General features: G+C 40.0%; 1 protein-coding gene across 1 annotated transcript in view; it reads right to left on the reverse strand.

The window, feature by feature from the left end:
• The window catches only part of CKAP5 (cytoskeleton associated protein 5), a 144,593-nt gene that overhangs the window by 67,596 nt on the left and 57,567 nt on the right, over positions 1-19,430 (reverse strand). Inside the window, exons 6-12 of the mRNA XM_023510089.1 lie at positions 18,175-18,307; positions 17,830-17,930; positions 15,146-15,259; positions 8,311-8,415; positions 4,126-4,215; positions 3,853-4,017; positions 2,003-2,131 (exon numbers count right to left, since the gene is read on the reverse strand). Of these exons, the coding sequence (XP_023365857.1) occupies positions 2,003-2,131; positions 3,853-4,017; positions 4,126-4,215; positions 8,311-8,415; positions 15,146-15,259; positions 17,830-17,930; positions 18,175-18,307 (837 nt within the window). The remainder of the gene's footprint in view (positions 1-2,002; positions 2,132-3,852; positions 4,018-4,125; positions 4,216-8,310; positions 8,416-15,145; positions 15,260-17,829; positions 17,931-18,174; positions 18,308-19,430) is intronic.

Here is a 19,430-nt window from a genome sequence, read left to right on the forward strand (position 1 = left end):
GTTGCAGCCATCATTATTGTTTGGCAGGTCCGGGCTGGATTCAAACCCGCCACCTTAGGTGTATGGTGGCTGGCACCTTAGCTGGTTGAGCTATAGGCGCCGAGCCAGCAACCTCAAATTCTTAGACTCATGAGATCCTCTTACCTCAGCCTCTCAAGTAGCTGGGATAACAGGTGCCCACCACAACGGCTGGCTATTTTCTCTATTTTTTTCTTTTCTTTTTTTTTTTGGAGACAAAGACTCAAGCTGTCACCCACGTAGAGTGCCATGGTATCATAACTCACAGCAACCTCTAACTCAGGCTCAAGTGATCCTCTTCCCTTAGTTTTTCTATTTTTAGTAGAAATGAGATCTCACTTTTGCTCAGGCTAGTCTCAAACCCATGAACTCAAGCAATCCACCTGCCTCAGCCTCCCAGAGTGCTAGGATTACAGTTGGGAGCCACTGTGCCTGGCCTAGTTTTTCTATTTTTGGTAGAGGGGTCTTGCTCTTGCTCTGGCTGGTCTCCAGCTCCTGGGCTCAAACAATCCACCTGCCTTAGCATTCCAGAGTGCCAGAATTATAGGTATGAACCACCATGCCTGGCTGGCCCCTTTACACTTGTTGGTGGATTTTCATCCAGGGAAAAAAATCAACTGATGCTTATTCTTAGGACCAAATTAGTAAATCCAGTAACAATGTGAGAACATGTCTAGACTTGCCTCCATTGAATCTAACCAGCATTTCCTCACACCATTCAACATGGGTGCCCTTTTGCTCATCTGTCAAATTATGAGGCACCTATCAGGACAAAACTTTCCTGATGTGAAGATAATCATGCAGGATTTTGGACACTGCTTGTGATCCAATCTGTAGTGCTGCTTCGATGTCCTTAAATGTTACTCGATTGTTTTTGCGAAGCATTTTCTCTACAGCACCACTGTTTTCCTTAGTCACTGCAGTCACTGGATGTCCATTCCTCTCCCTGTCCTTCACTAAAATTCAGACTCTTCTAAATTCTTGAAACCACTGAAAAATTGTCATGTGGGAAGGAGTAAAGTCCCCCAAAGCCTGTTGCAAATGCTCAAGGCTTTCAGCTTCCTTTCACCCACTTTTAAAGTCATAGGAAATCATCGAGAGAAAGTGCTCTCTTCCAAACTCCATAGCTGACACCAACTGAGTGCTATACAGAAGAAAGCAAATGAAGCCCTCTCAGCAACATTAATAAGCTGAGCAAGATGAAACTTTCACAAGTGAATCAGAAAGAACACTGCTGTTGACAGCAGTGTTTCTTGGAAGTAGAATAATGATCAGTAGTGAAACAGTAGTGTTTCTGTTTCTTGGAAGTAGAATAATGATCCATAACACAGTCTGTATCAAAACCTTCATATATAATGGCAATGAATCTTTGTGGACACTAGTGCAATCAAGGACAAGGCACGGTGACAAGAGGAACGGTTCACACTGAACCAAAGGAAAGAGTTACGAGACAAGCAATGAAAAGCTTACCAAAAAAAAGGGTTGCTGCTACCTTTGTCCCTGTGGGAGAGACCAGAAATATATGAAGGAATGCAGTGAATCCAGCAAATACATCTGTCCCAGCCACAAATCAAAAGAAAAAAATAAAAAGAAAATGCAGAGAATGTGACTAAAGTGTTGATAGTTACCTGTGCAATTATATGTAAAATATACCTTTTTTTTCGGGAATTATAGTACTATTTATTCTGCAGTCAGTGTCTGGACCCCCCCACTGGTGTTCATCAAGTACCACATTGGCATTGGTATGCGACTGTGAAACAGAACAGATAAAATTGAAAACAAAATGCCAGAGATAATCTTCCAAAATTTGTTTCAATTCTACATGTGCCTGTGCAATGAAAAAAATTTCTTTCTTACTATGACCGGTAACAAAAATTGAGAAATTCTGACAAAAGGACACTAGTGCTAACTTCCAATATACAAAATCATAAAGCAAAGCGATAGGACTCTTATCCAATTTCAGTATAATCCATTACTAACCTACCTTATCAAGCTTGAGTTTGTCCACATCAGCTAAGAATGGGTTTACTGCTTTCTCACCAACCACCTTCAAAGCAGTACCCAGTGCTTCAAATGCAGCATCTCTGACTTCAGGTGCAGAATCATTGATGTGCTATAGTCCAGAATTAAGCAAAGTGATCTTAATACAAGGTATTTTGGGTATCATTTATTCTAATTCAGGCTGATGTTTACTGGATAATTTGCTTTTACACAGGCCAGGCATAGTGGCTCACTCCTGTAATCCTAGCACTCTGGGAGGCCAGGCAGATGGACTGCCTGAGCTCACAGGTTCAAGACCAGCCTGAGCTAGAGTGAGACCCCTGTCTCTAAAAATAGGTGGGTATTGTAGCTGGTGCCTGTAGTCTAAGGGAGGCTACGGCAAGAAGACCACTTGAGCCCAAGAGTTTGAGGTTCCTGTGAGCTGTGATGCTATGGCACTTTACCAAGGGCAACAAAGTAAGACCCTGTCTCAAAAAAAAAAAAAGAAAAAATAGGCTCAGCACCCATAGCTCAGTGGTTAGGGCACTGACCACATACTGAGGCAGGCAAGTTCAAATCCTGCCCAGGCCTGCTAAATAATGACAACTGCAATAAAAAAGTAGATGGGTGTTGTGGCGGGCACCTGTAGTCTCAGTTATTTGGGAGGCTGAGGCAAGAAAATCACTTAAGTCCAAGAGTTAGAGGTTGCTGTGAGCTGTGATGTCATAGCACTCTACTGAGGACAACACAGTGAGACTCTGTCTCAAAAAAAAAAATAAATAAAAATAAATAAACAAATTTGCTTTACACAATTTACTAAAGCTAAATGTAGTTTTCCTTTTGCCAATTAATAGTTACTTTTTCATAAATTCTTTCTTTTTGTTTTTGAGAAGGAGTCTTACTTTGTTGCTCAGGCTGGCATGTACTGGTACTATCAAAGCTCACTGTAGCCTTGAACTCCTGGGCTCAAGTGATCCTCCTGCTTCAGCCTCCTGAATAGCTAGGACTATTGGTACACATCACCAGGAATGGCTAATTTTCCTTTTTCATGGAGATGGGATCTCACTATGTTGCCAAGGCTGATCTTCAACTCCTGGCTTCAGCAATTTTTCTGCATTGGCTTCCCAAAGTGCTGGGATAACAGGTATGAGCTACTGTACCAGGCCCACAAATTTCTTTCTGGGTTAAGGAAATCTCTGGTAATATATATTAATCAAGTCTTTTTTTTTTTTTTTTTTTTTGAGACAGAGCTTCAAGCTATTGCCCTGGTACAGTGCCGTGGCATCATAGCTCACAGCAACCTCCAATTCCTGGGCTTAAGCGATTCTCTTGCCTCAGCCTCCCAAGTAGCTGGAACTACAGGCGCCCACCACAATGCCCAGCTATTTCTTGGTTGTAGTTGTCATTGCTGTTTGTTAGGCCCGGGCTGGATTCAAACTTGCCAGCTCTGGTGTATGTGGCTGGCGCCTTGGCTGCTTGAGCTATAGGCAATCAAGTAGCCAATCAAGTATTTCCTTTTCTTCCTACCCTCTATCTAAAATGCCTCTCTCCCAAATGATCTTCAAGTACTAATACTTGATACCTGTGCTTGGGCAGGTATCAAGTATACACCAGTATATGGAATTAGTAAAAAAAATGCTTAGCAGTTAGTGGAATCATAAAACCAGCTTATGACTTCCTTCAAGACTAGGAACACAAACAGTTATAATTAGGATTTAGTTTCCAAAGCTATAAAGTCTGCTCCTCGAAAGATCATAATCTACCATCTGAAAGTCAAGTGGTCATGTATATAAAAGAAAAAAAAAATCTTGCCTAGATATAGAACATTCCCCCAATTTCAAAGAAAGTGTATACCTTAAGTAGTGCAGCACAAAAGGGCTTTAGCAAGCTCTTTGGCAGGGTAGAAGCAGTGCAATGGCGGAAGCTTCTTGCAATAAAAAGAGATGTCTGCTGCTTGATGGTTGGATTTTTATTATCCATTACTGCTAAAACATCTTCGCTGATGTTCTGTAGTGTGGTCTGTAGAAACAAAATGTGGTCAATGAGATTTTCTCAATTGTAAAGATCAAAACATTATATTGACAAAATATACTTTAGATAAAACCACAAATTTGTGCTGTAACTTACGGTAAGGAAGATTGCATCAATTGCCTCTTGTAGGGCTTGTACCACTTGAGGCTTCTTCTCTTTGAATTTCTCCAAAATAGTTGGCACAACCTAAAAGTGAACAGTTGGAATATTGTTCAGCAATAAAAAGGAATAAAGTATTGATAAATATTAGAACACGACTGATCCTTGAAAACAGTATGCTAACATGAAAAAAGCCAGTCACAAAATGCCACATATTGGCTCGGCCCCTGTGGTTCAAGTGGCTAAGGCGCCAGCCACATACACCTAAGGTGGTGGGTTTGAATTTGGCCTGGGCCCACCAAAACAACAACAGCTGCAACCAAAAAATAGCCGGGTGTTGTGGCGGGCGCCTGTGGTCCCAGCTACTTGGGAGGCTAAGGCAGGAGACTCACTTGAGCCCAGGAGTTAGAGGTTCCTGTGAGCTGTTAAGCCACGGCATTCTACCCAGGGGGATAGCTTGAGTCTTTGTCTCAAAAGAAAAACCAAAACCAAAAATAAAATGCCACATATTGTGTGATTCCATTTACAAAAAGTGTCAGAAGTAGAATAGTAGTTTCTAGGATCCAGGGGAAGAGCAGTATGAGGCATGACTGATAACAGGAATGGGGTTTATTTTGGGGGTGAAGAAAATGTTCTGGAATTAGACAGTGGTGATAGTTATACCACATTGTGAATACTATAAAACCACTTTAAGAGGGTGAATTTTATTGTAAGTTTTATCTCAGAAAAGCTGCTTGTTTAAAAAATGACTGTGACACTACCAAAAAAACCCCCCAAAACAAAAAAAGTGAACATTTAAGGTGAATTAAAAGTCATTTTCTTTCTTGAAGGGCATAAGAGTCTTAGGGAACAATTAAGAGTTCTCATCCTGTTCCACTATAGCAGTGCTTCTCACCCTATTTTCTCCCTCTCTATCTTATATGCAAACATATAATCATTATTATTAGTAACATCTCTCATTACAGAAAGTAATTTGCAACTACGCAGACTTAGGGTAGGGTGAATATAATTCTTCTTCCAACCTAAGATGCTGATATAACTCAATGGACTGCCCCTTCACTATACCAATTTAAAAAAAGAAATTTGTGATCAGAATTATATCTTCTTACATAAGTACTAAGTTTAGACAATGCAGTTGGAATTTCTATACTTGTTTTTTTTAGAGACAGAGTCTCATTTTTTATCGCCCTCAGTAGAGTGCCAGGGCATCACACACTCACAGCAACCTCCAACTCCCAGACTTAGGCGACTCTTTTGCCTCAGCCAACTGAGAAGCTGGGACTACAGGCGCCCACCACAATGCCCGGCTAGTTTTTGTTGCAGTTTGGCTGGGGCTGGGTTTGAATCCGCCACCCTTGGTGTATGGGGCTGGTGCCTTACCCACTGAGCCACAGGTGCTGCCCCAATTTCTATACTTTACATTTTATCTTGTAAACTATTACTAATTCATTAACTGCTGAATGCCCAATATATCTACTTTGAGTGCCAGGTACTTTGTTAGTAGGCAAACTGAAAAAGAATTTCATGGTGCAAAAGGTAATAGGAAAGCTCAATGGCATCTGAAAAAAAGTATTTTTTAGATTTCACAGAAGTGCTGTAGATTAGAAGAAATACTATTTGCATGGAAACATATAAAAGACTTTACAATACTAATAGTTATAAATTTGAAAATCAAGAATTTTAATGACTATAAAGCTAAAGTTTAGTTTTATAAATATTGTCAAAAATTAGCTTATAAACAGTTAAAGAAAATAAAACTAAACCATTAAAATGTTTGATACCAAACACCATATACTTTATAGTTTTAAGGGTAAGAGAAGGAAACTCCCAAATTATAGAGCAATGGAGATATTTTCTTTATTTTTATTTATTTTTAATGGAAATATTCTTTACCATATACAAGAAAGTGAAACAAGGCCAGACTTAGAACTCAAACTAGAGAATCAAGCAATCATTTAGTAAATTAAAATGACTAATTTAAAAATTGCTTTCTATCTTGAAAAGTTATTCCTAATACAAAAGTATAAAATATTGGGTAGCACCTGTAGCTCAGCGGGTAGGGCGCCAGACCCATATACTGAGGGTGGCGAGTTCGAACCTGGCTGCAGCCAAACTGCAGCAAAAAAATAGCTGGGCGTTGTGGCAGACACCTGTAGTCCCAGCTTCTCAGGAGGCTGAGGCAAGAGAATCGCCTAAGCCAAGGAGTTGGAGGTCGTTGTGAGCTGTGACACCATGGCACCCTACCAAGGGTAATAAAGTAAAACTCTGTCAACAACAACAAAAAGTATAAAATATCTAGCCAGGCATGGTGGTGAATGCCTGTAGTCCCAGCTACTAGGGAGCCTGAGGCAAGAGGATTGCTCAGGCCCAAGAGACTGAGGTCGCTGTGATCTATGATGCCATGGTACTCTAACCAGGGAGAGAAAGTAAGATTCTGTCTCAGAAAAACCGAACAGGCCTGGTGCAGTGGCTCACTCCTGTAATCCTACCACTCTGGGAGGCCAAGGCAGGTAGATTGCCTGAGCTCACAGCTTCCAGACCAGCTGGAGTGAGAGTGAGACTCAGTCTCTGAAAATAGCTAGGTGTCGTGACCGGCACCTATAGTCCCAGCCACATGGGAGGGTGAGGCAAAAGGATCGCTTGAGCCCAAGAGTTTGAGGTTACTGTGAGCTATGATGACACCACAGCATTCTACCCAGGATAAAAGAAAAAAACACTATCGCAAAAATAAAATGAAATAAAAATAAAATAAAAATTAGACTTAGTCCTTACAGCTTAGTGATTAGGGCACCAACCAAATGCACTGGGGCTGGTGAGTTCAAATCCTGCCCAGGCCTGCTAAACAACAACAAAATAGCTGGGTGTTGTGGTGGGTGCCTATAGCCTCAGCTACTCAGGAGGCTGAGGCAAGAGAATCACTTAAGCCCAAGGGTTTGAGGTTGCTGTGAGCTGTGATGCCACAATACTCTACTGAGGGTGACATAGTTGAGACTCTGTCTTGAAATAAATAAATAAATAAATAAATAAATAATATAATAAATAGGAGACGCTATTAAAACACATTTTATAAGGCTGGGTGTGGTGGTTCATGCCGGTAATCCTAGCACTCTGGGAGGATAAGCTGGTGGATTGCCTAAAGTCAGGAGTTGGAGACCAGCCAGAGCAAAAGTGAGTCCTTGTCTCTACTAAAAATAGAAAAAACTAGACAGACATGGTGGTACATGCCTGTAGTCCCAGCTACTCTGCAGGCTGAGGCAAGAAGGTCACTTGAACCCAGGATTTCGAGGTTGCTGTAAACAATGATGACACCACAGCACTCTACTCACGGTGACAGAGACTGTCTCAAAAATAAAAAACAAAACAAACCCAACAAACCCCAAAACAGTTTATATATTAACTTCATAGTTTTACATTTACAGTTTTTTTTATATATATATATTTTTTATCCCCCTGGGTAGAGTGCCGTAGTATCACAGCTCACAGCAACCTCCAACTCCTGGGCTCAAGTGAGTCTCCTGCCTCTGCCTCCCAAGTAGCTGGGACTACAGGCGCCTGCCACAACACCTGGCTATTTTTCTTTTTTTTGGTTGCAGCCATCATTGTTGTTTGGCGGGCCCCGGGATGGATTCGAACCCACCACCTTAGGTGTATGTGGCTGGCGCCTTAGCCACTTGAGCCACAGGCACCAAGCCTACAGTTTTATTATCACCTCTCCTATTTCAATTTTTATTCTGGTCCTGATCCCTTTTTTTTTTTCTTTTTGTTTAGTAGGCTTGGGCTGGGTTTGAACCCACCAGCCATGGAGCACGTGGCCGGCCCCCTAACCACTGAGCACGAGCACCAAGCTCTCTGGCCCTGGTCTTTATAAGTCTTATTTCATCTTGTTATATAATAAGAACAAACCAAGATACTAAGTATGTAAGTAATAAGCAAATAAATCAACAACTAAGTATTTTAGGCAAAGTGCTTGACTTTCCATATAAGGCTTATGGGTTTAGTTAAAACTGCCTTCTCTATTAAAATCTGTAAGAATCTACACTAGTAATAAAATCTAATAGGAAACCTACTTTGTACAATATATAAAAGATCAATGCTAATGAGTTCTTTTAGAGCATAAAGCAAACCAGGCTTGCTATTTTTGATAATTTTATTGATTTGTATCTAAAAAGGAATGTTACTTACATGTCCTGCGTATTGTCCAAATTTCTTTCTTAGCCCAACAGCCAGGCCAGTAAGACATTTTGCTGCCAAAGCCACCAGCATGACATTGGTGTCCTTTCCAACAACCTAAATAACAAAATAGTCACATCACTGAATAAAGGTATTAACAATTTTTTCTCAAAAGAACTCTGAAAGCGATTTTGCTAATGGTGACCAATTTTGTTTCCTACAAAAGAAGAAACCTTCTTTCTTTTTTTTTTGCAGTTTTTGGCCAGCGCCCTACACCTTGAGCCACAGGTGCCGCCCAACCTTCTTTCATAATATTGCAATTGGGAGCTTCCCTTTATATGTTTAGTCTCTTATCTTAAAGTTCTACCTAAAATATAAAATCACACTTAAAATTGCTTACTACCCAGTCCCTGTAGTCTGTGCTGTCAGCATCATTCATCTGTGTAGGAGGTGACCCTGATAATGGCAGAGAAGCTAGAGGTCTGCTGACTTTGCTTTGGGTCAGAGAAGTCTAAAAGAAAGTGTATTTCTTTCTTTTTTTTTTTTTTTTTTTTTTTTGCAGTTTTTGGCTGGGGCCGGGTTTAAACCCACCACCTCCGGTATACTGGGCCAGTGCCCTACTCCTTGAGCCACAGGCACCACCCCCAAAAAGTGTATTTCTGAAAGACACCACAGGGCAGCAGATCTAATATTTTTACCCAAGGAGGATCAGTAGAAATAGCTATAGATACCTTCCAGAATTCCACGAGAATCCTAAATTATGAATGCCACTATTCCCATTCCTCTGAGGGAGTTTCTGGCATTAAAGCTGCCATTTGGATCTTCTAATGATCATCAAGCTTGTATTTAGAGTTGCTTAGTAGATTTTCCTCTAGCAGTCTTTATACTATCACCCTTATAAGCTATACCCCAAAGCCCAGCACTTATCTAAACTTATGGGTAGCCCATTCTGTGACAATTCACAATGACTTGACTGGTCTTTCAGGTGAGATTTTAGTGTGGTATAATGGTATACTTCCTAAGTCAGTTAGTGTGAAAAAGCTGCTTTACTTATAAGTGTCCCCAAATTCTTGGTTTTCATTCTTTTTCCAGAAGAAGTAATGCCTTCATTCTACTTTGAATTTTATATAGTCCCTAAGATACGGTATTGCATAAGAACGCTTTATTCTAGATTTTTAGCATCATCTAATACATACCATGCAAGGAAGTTCTAGTTGGTACCTACAAATATACACTTCCTAAATACAGAGGAATAGGGATTAAAAGACTAACATTTATTTTATTTTATTATTTATTTTTTTGAGACAGAGTCTCTAGCTGTAGCCCTGGTATCCTAGCTCACAGCAACCTCTAACTGGGGCTCAAGTGATCCTCTTCCCTCAGTTTTTTTCTATTTTTAGTAGAGACTGGGTGGTGCTTTTGCTCAGGCTGGTCTTGAACTCCTGAGCTCAAGCAATCCACTCGCTTTGGCCTCCCAGAATGCTGGGATTACAGGCACAAGCCACTGCATCTGGCCCTAACATTTACTTTAAAAAATTAGGGCTGGCTGGCTCCGCGTCTGTGGCTCAAGTGGCTAAGGCGCCAGCCACATACACCTAAGGTGGCAGGTTTGAATCCAGCCCGGACCCGCCAAACGACAATGACAGCTGCAACCAAAAAATAGCCGGGCATTGTGGCAGGCGCCTGTGGTCCCAGCTACTTGGGAGGCTGGGGCAGGAGACTTGCTTGAGCCCAGGAGTTGGAGGTTGCTGTGAGCTGTGAAGCCACAGCACTCTACCCAGGGGGATAGCTTGAGGCTCTGTCTCAAAAAAAAAAAAAATTAGGGTTGGCTACAGTGGCTCATGTCTGTAATTCTTGCACACTAGAAGGCCAAGGTGGAGGACTGCTTGAGTTGAGGAGTTTAAGAGCAGCCTGGACAAGAGTGAGACCCCATGTGTATAAAAACAAAAAAATTAGCCAGGTGTGGCTGCAGGCCCCTGTAGTCCCAGCTACCTGGGGGGATGAGGCAGGAAGATCATTTGAGCCTAGGAGAATGAGGGTGCAATGAGATATTACAATGTCATATACTCTAGTCCGGGCAACAGAGGGAGCCCCTATCTCAAAAACAAAACAACAAAACCTGATTAGGCATAATTTTATAGTTGCATTATAACTTTTTTTTCCCTGTTTTTTTTTTTTGGCTGGTGCTGAAACCACTACCTCCATTATATGGGGCCAGTGCCCTCTACTTTGAGCCACAGAAACAGCCAATTTTTTCTTCTTTTTTTTTGAGACAGAATTTTACTCTGTTGCCCCAAGCTAGACTGTCATGGTGTTACCCTAGCAGCAACCTTCAGCTCTTGGGCTCAGAGGCGCTGTCTGTGGCTCAGTGAGTAGGGCGCCGTCCCCATATACTAAGGGTGGCAGGTTCAAACCCGGCCCTAGCAACAACAACAAAAAAAACAGCTGGGTGTCATGGTGGGCGCCTGTAGTCCAAGCTACTCAGAAGGCTGAGGCAGGAGAATCGCTTAAGTCCAGGAGTCGGAAGTTGCTGTGAACTGTGTGATGCCATGACACTCTACCGAGGGCGACAAACTAAGACTCTGTGTCTACAATAAAAAACAAACAGAAAAACTCTTGGGCTAAAGTGATCCTACTGCCTCAGCCTACCAAGCAGCTGGATTACAGGCACCTACCATGACCTCCAGCTAATTTTTTTTATTTTTTAGTAGAGACGGGGTCTTGCTCTTGCACAGGCTAATCTCGAACTCCTGAGCTCAAGGGATCATCCTATCTGGCTTCCCATAGTGCTAGGACTAAAAGGGTGAGCCACTGCGTCCAACTCTTATAAGCCTTCTAAATTTAATTTTCAACCAAAGCCTATGAGGCAGATGCTATTATTATCTCACTCTGTAGATGTCAAAAATTAAGTAACAAATTAACATGCTCAAGGTCACATAGCTAGCAAATGGTAGTGCTATGATTCAAACCCAAGTCTATTTTGAGTCCAAAACTTTTGATCCCTTTACTAAAGCATGTTCTCCCTATAAACTCATGGGAAACAAGTTTATCTTTCTTAAGAAAAAATGGGATCAAGATCTTAATAAACACTTTGCTAAATTTCTAATTACTATAAGTATATAGAGAAAAAAATTTCCACTCAGTTATGTATTAAACTCATTATTTGCATTTGTAAATGTTCTGGTTATGTCTCCTTAACAAAAACATATCAGGTTTGATTTTATGCTAGCAACTAAATAAATATATATACTAGAAATGGTCATTAAAACATACCCAAGAAATTCTAGTTCAATGAATCTGGGGTGAGATATGGACATCAATCTTTTTATATAGCTCAAAGAGTGATTTCTGTCAGCTGGTGCAGTGGCTCACACCAGTAAACCCAGCACTCTAGGAGGCCGAAGCAGGTAGACTGCTCGAGCTCAAGTGTTCGAGATCAGCCTTAGCAAGAGCAAGACCTAATCTCTACTAAAAATAGAAAATATAGCTGGGCATTGTTGCTGGCACCTATAGTCGCAGCTACTTGGGAGGCTGACGCAAGAGGATTGCTCAAGCCCAAGAGACTGAGATTGTTGTGAGCTATGATGCCATAGTATTCTATCCAGGGCAACAGAGTAAGACTCTGTCTCAAAAAAATAAACCAGATTGATTTTATTATACACACTCAATTTGAAACTACCATTCCATCCTTTTGTTAGGAGAATACTTCTTCCTATCTACTTTTAGAGTAGTAACCAGTGGGAGCTAGGCTCTGGACACTCATGACCTTAACATATGGTATTGAAGAAGATACTATGTATCTATTATATTTCAATATTGTAAAGGATTAAATGTATTTATAGGTGAGTGGTGAACCAGGTACCCTAATATTATATCTGCTTGTCACATTCATTGTCATATATCTCATAAACAAGTTATTCTTAACTGAGAAATGAGAGTGGGAAAAAGAAAAGTATTTATTTTTTATTTATTTTTTTAAGACAGAATCTCACTATGTCACCCTTGGTAGAGTGCTGTGGCATCACAACTCACAGCAATCTCAAACTCTTGGGCCTAAGCGATTCTCTTGCCTCAGCCTCCCAAGTAGCTGGGACTATAGGCACCTACCACAACACCCGGCTCTTTTTTATTGCAGTTGTCATTGTATTTAGCTGGCCCTGGCCAGGCTCAAACTTGCCAGCTTTGGTGTATGTGGCTGGCACCATAACCACTGTGCTATGGGTGCCAAGCTGGGAAAAGAGTTTATTTTTAAGAAAAATAGTCTACGTAGTGGAACTTCATTCCAGAGATAAGAAAAACTCAGTGGCTTATGTCATTTTAGTGACTTCTGTTTTAGAGCAGGGAATGGTCATAATCTCATTTTAATCTAAATCTAGGAAATCCTGTACAACTAAAAGTGCTGACAGGCCAGGAGCAGTGGCTCACGCCTGTAATCCTACACCTCTCAGAGGCTGAGATGGGTGGATTGCTTGAGTTCACAAGTTCAAGAACAGCCTGAACAAATAGCGAGATCCTGTCTCTACTAAAAATAGAAAAACTGAGGCAAGAAGATAGCTTGCACCCAAGAATTGGAGGTTGCTGTGAGCTATGACATCACAGCACTCTACCCTGGGTGACAGCTTGAGACTTTGTCTCAAAAATTAAAAAAAAATAAAATTAAAAAAAGAAAAGTGCTGACAGGCTACAGTAGCTTACTCCTATAACCCTAGTACTCTGGGAGGCCAGCTTCCCTATCTGGGAAGATAGCTTGAGTGCAGGAGTCTGAGGCTGCAATGAGCTATGATCACACCATTGAACTCCAAACTGGGTGACAGAGTGAGACTCTGTCTATTAAAAAAAAAAGGGTCAATAAGATATGAAGTTGGTGTATATAAAAAACAAAATGTCACATTTCAGGTTAATGTTTACAACTAAAGTTTATTTTTCATTGTTTTAAGTATTTTAGCCACAAAAGTAAGTTTCTTTTTACTTGTTTGTGGCCTTTTGATTTATTTGCCCCAACATTGCCACATGCAAAGGGCTACTCTAGATCTCTCAGACATCTACTGTCTACCCAAATATAAAATCCACGATCTTCTCTCTGTATATATAATACACAGGCTAACTATTAAAAAATACAGGTCCTCCTTATTCATAAACCCATATTTATGAATTTACCTACTTGTTAAAACTGATTTATAACCCCAAAATCATTATCCATGGTACTTTCTTGGTCATTTGCAGACAAAAGCACAAAGCTGTGAAAATTTTGAGTTGTCTGATGTGCATATTCCCAGCTGAGAGGGAACAAAGTAACCTTCTGTTTGTTTCAACTCTCATACTGTAAGTAAGTATCCTTTTCATGTCCTACTTAGAGCTATGTTTTTTTGTTGGTGCTTTCCTCATTTAAATGGCCCCCAGAGTAGCACTGAAATGCTGTCTAGTGCAAAAAACACTGTCAGAAAAGCTTCATGCAGGCATGAGTTACAGTGCTATTGAACATGAGTTCAGTGTTGATTAATCAACAATACATATGTAAGACATTGACAAGAAGATATTGTCAAACAGAATAAGGTTATATATTGATCAGTTGATGAAAATATTGTGACCAGAGGGTCACAGGACCCTGATCCTGTATTTTCCCTATAAGAAATGGTTCAGTATTCATTAACTTAGTGCTCTTGGCAACGTTATAGAACACAACTACCACAAATAATCATTATCATGGTGGCACCTGTAGCTCAGTGGGTAGGGCGCCATTCACATACACCCTATGTGACAGGGTTTGAATCCAGCCCAAGCCAGCAAAAACAACAATAACAACTGCAAAAAAAAAAAAAACCCACAAATAATCATAATCATTCTACATGTGCATACAATTAAAGATTAACTTCCTCCTTTTATCATTCTAATCCTCTGTAATTTCAGACTAAGGAAGCAAACAAAACAAACTTTTCAGTCTTGCTGTATTCATGAATATGCCTTCAGAGTTTGTTCTTAAGCTCTAAATTGTTATCTATAGTGTTTGATCTATACTTTGAGATTTTATAAAAAGTCATTAATTAAAAAAATACTCACCAGCAGCATTCAACCTGATTGGACCTAAATAAGACCAAAGACTCCTAAACTAAAAGTATTTATTTTTAGTGCTTGCCCACTTTATACTTACATATTCCCATATCCTCTATTCACATGCTAATATAATTCAGTGTGGCATTATTTGCTATTTGTCTTCAAATTTAATATTTGTTTAATTAAATATAGCTAATTTAAATAGCTTATCCTACAGAATTATTAAACTGGAACATGTGGTTCTAGATTAACAAGACCCTGTTATTCTTGAGGTTTACAGAAGCTATCAGATAGCATACTTAAAGTCACGGTGATAAACAAATATTAAAACCCAAACTAACCTAAGATAATAATTTTAAACAATCCTTTAAAAACATGTATCTGCAATTCAAATACCATCAATAGTATTCATTAAATTAGGCCAGGCATGGTGGCTCCTCTCTGTACTCCTAACACTTTGGGAGGCCAAGGCAGATGGATCTCCTGAGCTCACGAATTCAAGACCAGCCCGAGCCTGAGCAAGACCCTGTCTCTAAAAATAGCTGGGCATTCTGGCCGGTGCCTGTAGTCCCAGCTACTTAGGAGGCTGAAGCAAGAGAAATCACTTGACCCCAAGAGTTTGAGGTTGCTGTGACGCCACGGCACTCTACTGAGGATGACAAAGTCAGACTCTGTCTCAAAAAATAACAAGTATTAATTAAATAGTAATATATTTGTAATTCAAAAGATGACTGATGAAAAATTCAACATCCTTGTTTGCTGCAACAATATCAATGCTGAAGGTCCTTGTATTTACCTTTTTTAATGCTTTTACTAAATCTGCATAATCACCAGCTTCCAGTTTGGGGTTTTTCACCAGTACTTCTATAGCCTCCAGGGCCTCTTTTCTCTCTTGCCATTTTTTTGCCTCCTATAAGACACAATATGAGCCATTTGTAGAACAGAAAATAAAAGAGCAGAATAAAAGTCTATTGCTTGCACTATACTAATTCAAAGACATATAATTTTTTGCTTGCTTTTAGAAATTGTCTAACGTTCATTAAAAAACAAGGTTATAAAACTGTGCAGCCAGAACATTTTTAATATAAAATTTTGTTCACATATGTATTTTTGTAAGATTTTATAATCCTAAAGTAATATAATAAGTAAACAGAATAACATAACTTTTTGTTCTCATTGGTAAACAAGTGTTAAACAGAAAACACTGATAGAGAGCATCTCTGGACCATGTCACAATAGCATAATAACAGAAGAGGAATTTCTACAAGTACAATATTAAAAAGCCCAAAATAAAATAATCACGTAACGAACAACTCAAATTGTTCTAATCTTCAAGGTTAGTTTTCCAGATTGTGAGTATAATGCGAATCCCTTTGTTTTATGGCCATAAAGTAGACTATGTCTCACTAGAGATCAAATAATCATTCAACAATTTGAACACCCATTTATATGAAAAAACTAGAGATACAAAGAAGATGAAAAATTCACTATCCCGGAGATTATAGTTCAATGTATCAGATATTTATTTTGTTAATCAGAAGTTAATAGGATATTCAAGTTGCTGACAGCAGAGCTAAGAAGATTTTCAATGAATAACTACCAAGTGACCACTATGAAAAGATAAGTACAAGAGGCTCTGGTAATGAAGCAAGAGGACTCAATCTAGTTTAGGCAGTAAGAATCTCCCCTAAAAAGTAATGCTTAAAGTAAGAGCTAGAGGATAAAGAGGTATTACTAGATGAATGGCAAGAGAAGAATGTTATAGGCAGAAAGAACAGCATATGTTAAAGCCTTAAAGAAAACAACCATTGGCTTGGTGCCCACAGCTCAGTGGTTACGGTGCTGGCCATATATACCAAGGCTGGTGGCTTTGAACCTGGCTTGGGTCTGCTAAACAACAACAACTGCAACAAAAAAATAGCTGAGCATTGTGGCAGGCGTCTATAGTCCCAGCTACCTGGGAAGCTGAGGCAAGAGAATCGCTTAAGCCCAAGGGTTTGAGGTTGCTGTGAGCTGTGATGCCACAGCACTCTACTGAGGGTGACATAATACAACTGCCTCAAAAAAAGAAAGAAAGAAAGAAAGACAGACAGAAAAAAGAAAAGAAATGTGTGACCATGGCACATTTGTTACTGAGAGAAATCCAGTACGACTAGAACATGGAGAGTGAAAGCAATTAAAGATGTGGCTAGAAGGTAAGTGTCAGCCTCAAAGGTGCCATAGATGGCCTTGATGGTCACAGAATGATTTCAGATATCATCTTAAGATCCATGGAAGGGTTTAATCAAGCTTTAATGGGAAAATCAGCATTTTCAAAAAATGACATCTCTAATTACATTGTGAAGAATGATGGAAACAAGGCAATATCAGAGACAGGGAGTTTCATAGGAAGATTACTGCAGCATGTACAGCAAGGAATGATGTTTCTCAACCGGGGACAATTGAGAGGTCAAGGACTGAAAATGAGGGGTTATTCCAAGACATGAATGAAAGGAAGCGGAGTTCAGGTTCTATATGGGCAATGTGGCCTTATTCACTCGAGTGCGAGCAGGCTGAGTTTGAAAAAGTCAGCATGTGGGTTAAGCTGGGGTGGGAATATAAGAGTTGGGGAGGGGCAGGGTAGGGATTGGTATACTTGTTCCTTCCTGGGCAGTACGTTCTTTCCCGGATGGGACAGTTCTATTTGGGTAGGTCCCTACCAACAATTCTGTCTCCTAGAGAACATTTAGCAGTGTCTGGAGACATTTTTGTTTTGTTTTTGAGACAGAATCTATGTCACCCTCAGTAGAGTGCTATGGCATTACAGCTCATAGCAACCTCAAACTCTTTGGCTTAAGTGATTCTCTTGCCTCAGCTTCCCAAGTAGCTGGGACTACAGGCGCCGGCTGCAACGCCCGGCTATTTTTTTTTGTTGCAGTTGTTTAGCTGGCCTGAGCCAGGTTGGAACCCGCCAGCCTATATGTGGCTGGCACTGTAACCACTGTACTACGGCCACCCAGCTTGGAGACATTTTTGATTGTCATGAGTTAGAAGGATGATACTGACATCTACTGGGTAAAAGCTAGAGATGTTGCTAAATATCTTACAATACATAGGACAACCCACCAGTACAAAGAATTATCTGACAAAAAATGTCAACAGTACTATAAGGGTCAAGCAACCTTGGAGCAAAGCAGTAGCAGTGGGGATAAAGAAAAGAGGATGAATTTGAGACATATTTAAAGGTAAAATCTGAGAGAAAATGAAGAAAAGAAAGTCAGGAATAATATTCTGGTTTTTGGCAAGACATGGTTTTTAAAAAGTGCTATACTACAAGTATGTATAAACTACTATGGGAACAAAGAGGAAGAAGCAACTAGCTCATTCTGCTAGGGAAGATATAGGGTGAAGGGGAAACACCAAGCAAGGGCTCAGCAGAGCATTTTCTAATTCTATTCAGTAACTAGTTGAAAAGAAATAAATGAAAGAACTATTACTTACAATTTTGTCATAAAAGTCTTTAGGAAGTTTGGAAAGAATTTCTACTGCTTCCAAAAGTTCATAAGCATCTATCTGTGGCACCTCATCACCATCATCACCACCTTTAAGGAGAAATATAAAACAAACCATAAAAATCAATGGAATGGTTTTACCAATCAAATATTTATAAGTCCTTTCACAACTCTGATGAAATACTAATAGAGAAGGGATCAGAGTTATTAACATCACGTGTAACTTACAGTTTATTAAAGGCAGTCCTACAAAATATGCCTAGTGAACACAAATTCTTGGGCAGCGCCAGTTCTTGCTAATTTTTATAAAAACCAATGTGTAAAACTGGCTCACCTCCCTCAGCATCACCACCAGCAGACTGTTGCTGTTCCAATTTAGCTTCTAGTTCTTGCTGGGAACGAAGAAACCGGCTAGGTTTAGTGGCTCCTGTTGGCAGTTTTACCCATTCTTCTTCTAGTTCTTTCAACTGCAAATACCATAAAATATTTTAAGACCATTATCTACCTTTCCACCATTAAAGAACATTTTTTCTTTATCTTTTTTCTTCTTTTTTTGAGATAGGTTCTTGCTTTGTCACCCAGGCTGGAGAGCAGTGGTCCAATCATAGCTCACTGCCATCTCAGACTACTGGGTTTAAGTGATGTTTCTGCCTTTGCATCTTGAGTACCTGGGACTACAGGTGTGCACCATCATGCTTGGCTAATTTAAATGTTTTATAGAGATGGGGGACCTCAATATTGCCCAAGCTGATCCTAAACTCCTGGGCTCAAGTAATCCTCCTGCTTTATCCTCCCTAGAGAACATTCTTAATACTTATATTTATTAAAATATCAGGACTCAGCCAGGCACAGTAGCTCATGCCTGTAATCCCAGCACTCTGAGAGGCCAAGGCCGGCAGATAGCATGAGCTTACAAGTTTGAGACCAGCTCTGAGCAAGAATGAGACCCTGTCTCTAAAAATAGCCAGGTGTTGTGGTGGGCGTCTATAGTCCCAGCTACTCAGGAGGCTAAGGCAAGAGAATAGTTTGAGCCTAAGAGTTTGAGGGTGCTGTGAGCTATGAGGTCACCGCACTCTATTGGAGGCAGCAAAGCGAGACTCCTAAACTAAACTAAACTTAATTAAACTAAACTTAAAAAAATAAAATATCAGGACCAAATTTCTTTCTTTCTTTCTTTCTTTTGTTTTTATAAGAGACAGAGTCTCACTTTATCGCCCGTGGTAGAGTGCTGTGAAATTACAGCTCACAGCAACCTCCAACTCCTGGGCTTAGGTGATTCTCTTGCCTCAGCCTCTCAAGAAGCTGGCACTATAGGTGCCTGCCACAATGCCCAGCTATTTTTTGTTGCAGTTTGGATGAGGTGGGATTTGAACTTGCCACCCTAGGTATATGGGGCCGGCGCCCTACCCACTGAGCCATAGGCACTACCCAGGACCCAATTTCTTATTATGTGGCTCTAACAGGACAAATGAAATAAATTTAAATTGTACATATTTTGTAGCATACATCAAACCAACTTATATTTTCCTATACAGAAAATATATTTCTAAACACTAAGAAAGAAAAATAAAATTCACTTTTTTTTTTTTT

Source organism: Otolemur garnettii, unplaced genomic scaffold (genome assembly GCF_000181295.1).
Source record: "Otolemur garnettii isolate 467f Iridium unplaced genomic scaffold, OtoGar3 scaffold00001, whole genome shotgun sequence".
Classification (NCBI taxonomy): Eukaryota; Metazoa; Chordata; class Mammalia; order Primates; family Galagidae; genus Otolemur; species Otolemur garnettii.